General features: G+C 33.2%; 1 protein-coding gene across 3 annotated transcripts; it reads left to right on the forward strand.

Annotated features, from left to right (window-relative positions):
• Nucleotides 1–45: 45 nt before the first annotated feature.
• Nucleotides 46–2,174, forward strand: LOC117101555. Of its 3 annotated transcripts, XM_033241536.1 has the most exons (3): nucleotides 148–165; nucleotides 424–499; nucleotides 842–2,174. In XM_033241536.1, the coding sequence occupies exon 3, from the start codon at nucleotides 856–858 to the stop codon at nucleotides 2,149–2,151; it is 1,296 nt and encodes a 431-aa protein (XP_033097427.1). In that variant the 5' UTR covers nucleotides 148–165; nucleotides 424–499; nucleotides 842–855; the 3' UTR covers nucleotides 2,152–2,174. The 3 variants fall into 3 exon arrangements, with proteins under 3 accessions (XP_033097428.1, XP_033097427.1, XP_033097426.1); XM_033241537.1 differs by lacking the exon at nucleotides 424–499 and having other exon boundaries at nucleotides 46–165; XM_033241535.1 differs by lacking the exon at nucleotides 148–165 and having other exon boundaries at nucleotides 380–499.
• The last annotated feature ends 1,001 nt before the right edge of the window (nucleotides 2,175–3,175 follow it).

Below are 3,175 nucleotides of genomic sequence, written 5' to 3' on the forward strand. Positions count from 1 at the left end.
AATCTAACCTTCGTACAAAGTTCATCATAAATATAGCGACAACGCTACTCATTGGTTGTTAGAATCAACTATTATGTGCTTTGATACAGTACCTATTCAAAGGCCCACAGTTTTGTAATAGGCCATCTGCAACCCACTGCTATATTAAAGTAAATAACTTACAAGGTAAGCATTTACTTTATAAATATCATTTTAACGACTAAGACTTTCTTTATTTTAGTTTTTAACAAGAATTTTATTAAAAAACAATTAAAAAACAAATATAAATTTTTATAGGATTTTTGAGACGACGGCTGTAGGAGGGCGAATAAAAATGTGTTTAAACCTTTAGATAATCTTACCTTCGTACAAAGTTCATCATAAATAATAGCGATAACGTTACTCATTGGCTGTTAGAATTAACTATTATGTGCTCTGATACAGTACTTATTCAAAGGTCGACAGTTTTGTAATAGGCCTTCTGCAGCCCGCTGCTATATCAAAGCAAATAACTTACAAGGTGAGCATTGACTTCATAAATATAATTTTAACGACTAAGAAAATATATTTTTGATCATACACTACATCGCTTAAGCCGCTTACTCTCTGCGTCGCACAACCTGGTATGACGAATCCAATTCCTTTCCCTGTGAGCTCTAGACGACGCGACGCCGTCTGCTGATTGTCGGTGTAGCAGTCTGAATTGAACAGATCGCCATTGGCGTTGCGTTCATCATAGAATTAAAGTGTCAGTCAACGTGCGCAGTTATGACTTACAATTTATAGATAATTGTTACAGAAAAATTGGCTATACGGGATATTGTTGTGTATGATATTGGTTGATAATGTATTTATTTTCCAGGTAGTGCCTGTTACATGACAACAATGGATAAGATTATGATGTTAGTAATTCTATTATTCTGTAACATATCTAAAGCAGTGAGAATTGAACACCAGCCAGTGGACCGTTCAGTAGCAGAGAAAAAACGAGTTCATTTTACATGCACTTTCAAAGACATCAACGACAACATGGAAGGCAAATATGAAGTCATTTGGACTAAAGATACTTACATCATCAGTGAACTTAATGGATTTAATCTAAAGAGGTTTAAATTTGAAAATCTCTTTGCAGAAAAAGAACACGTTGTAAGAATTAATCATGTCAATAGAAAGGACAAGGGAGGGTACCAGTGTCACTTACGGTATAATAATGACATCTTGTTGACATCCAACACTGGAAAACTCACCGTTCGCGAAATACCATCAGATAGATATCCACTTGTTAAACTTGATAAAGAAATTTACAGACCCGGAGAAGAGATTGCAGTAAGTTGTGTGTGCGAAAACACAAACCCTGAACCAACACTTGAATGGGATCCAACAACACAAACCCTGCTACAAAGTACAATTATCAAGAAAAATGATTCACTCATTTGGATTGAAGCAACAGTGATTGCATCTACTGCTGTCAATGGTTTAGTCCTTACATGTTTATTACACGTAGAAGACGAACCTGTCCCTAGAGATCAAAGTAAACACCTCGACATTAATAATGGTGATTTTCAAATTACAACGACTGTTCTAACAACAACAGTAATTCAACATGAAAAAAATCTTTCGTTAACACCTCAAATAACAAATTATGAAAAAGATTCAAATGAAGTTGATTTTAAACAATGGCGTTTACTTGTTTTGATAATTACTTTTGCTCTTACCACCTGCGTATCGTTCGTGGTAATTGTAATTTTAATAGTTTATAATAGGAAAAAGAATAAATTATATAAAACCATGCAGGAAAAGTGTGAAGCCTCCGATTATTCAACCTCATTCCTACCAGAGGTGAAACGTGAAAAAGAAATGGCGAGTATGTCTAGTAATGCCTTCCATGATCAGGCAACATATGAAACTAACGATGAATCAATCCCATTCCTACTGGAAATGAACTGTGAACAAGATTCGAAGAGTATGTCTAGTAATGAATCTATTGATCAGGCAACTACCAATGAATCAACTTCAGTCCAATTGAAATTGAACCGTGAACAACATTTGGCGAGTATATCTAGTAATGAATCTCATAATTATGCAACCAGTGAAACTACCACATTACTAAGGCACAGGAACATTAAAACAAAATATTCGTTAAGTAGTTATATCGGCCCAGGGCCACCTTAAGTACGGTCAACTGATAAAATGACAAAAAAAATGACAGTTTAAGCTGGCCCATGATCGCACTGCGAACGTTCATGTTTGTGTATAATTGTTTTTATAAATGTGGAATACCTTAAATTAATTAAAATTGATAACATGAGTTTTAAAAAAATGAAACTTAATTTTCCTTTCATGTATGTGGGAAATGGTCACAAAGACGAATTAAGTAATATCAGTTGGTTGTCATGTGTCAAAGGTATTAGAGTTTTACAGAACCAACTTACAGATTATTTAAAAAAAAGTATAAGTTTGATAAATATTTACCAATATGCATTTAGAAAAGATCACTCAAAAACTACCTGTTTACACATGATAATTGAAGACTGGATTGACTTGCTTTTTTGGATATTACAAAACGTTTTATACAAACCTGAAAAAAAAAAGAACCTTCACCGTATAATGAATAATATACAAGGTTGGTACACAAAGAATAAAGAATAAATTAACATCGTAAAAACTAAAAGTAGGCTTATAAAAAAACAAACACCTTTCTCTAGTCTATAGAAAATATCCAACGCATACGATATCTTGGACTAGAAATAGCTGAAAATCTTACGTGGGAACATTACATTAAATACGTATGAAAATTAAGTAAGCTCAAAACTTGCATACACTTTAAACGAAAATATGCTAGATAAATTATACTTAACTACAATGCAGCCATGTATGGATTACAGCATTCCAGTCTGTGGAAAATATAAATGAAACAATAGTTTTTATGTAAACAGTAAACATGAAATAGAAAGAATAGGTCAGCATTCGACTATGATAATCTTAACTAAAATGCTGACCCTTACAAATTATGCAATTGTTATTTCGACGAGTTTGCAACTAAAAACGGGTATCAAAAGCCCCATAGGCGTTGCACTGGAATACAAATACATAAGCATCAAACTTAATAACGAATATATATATTTTATAACATCAACTGGTAAAAATTATACAGTATATATGACAATATGTGAAGACTGGGTGCCACAAGGCCGGA

Source organism: Anneissia japonica, unplaced genomic scaffold (assembly GCF_011630105.1).
Source record: "Anneissia japonica isolate Jap-2015-1 unplaced genomic scaffold, ASM1163010v1 scaffold310_len583560_cov164, whole genome shotgun sequence".
In the NCBI taxonomy this organism is placed as follows: Eukaryota; Metazoa; Echinodermata; class Crinoidea; order Comatulida; family Comatulidae; genus Anneissia; species Anneissia japonica.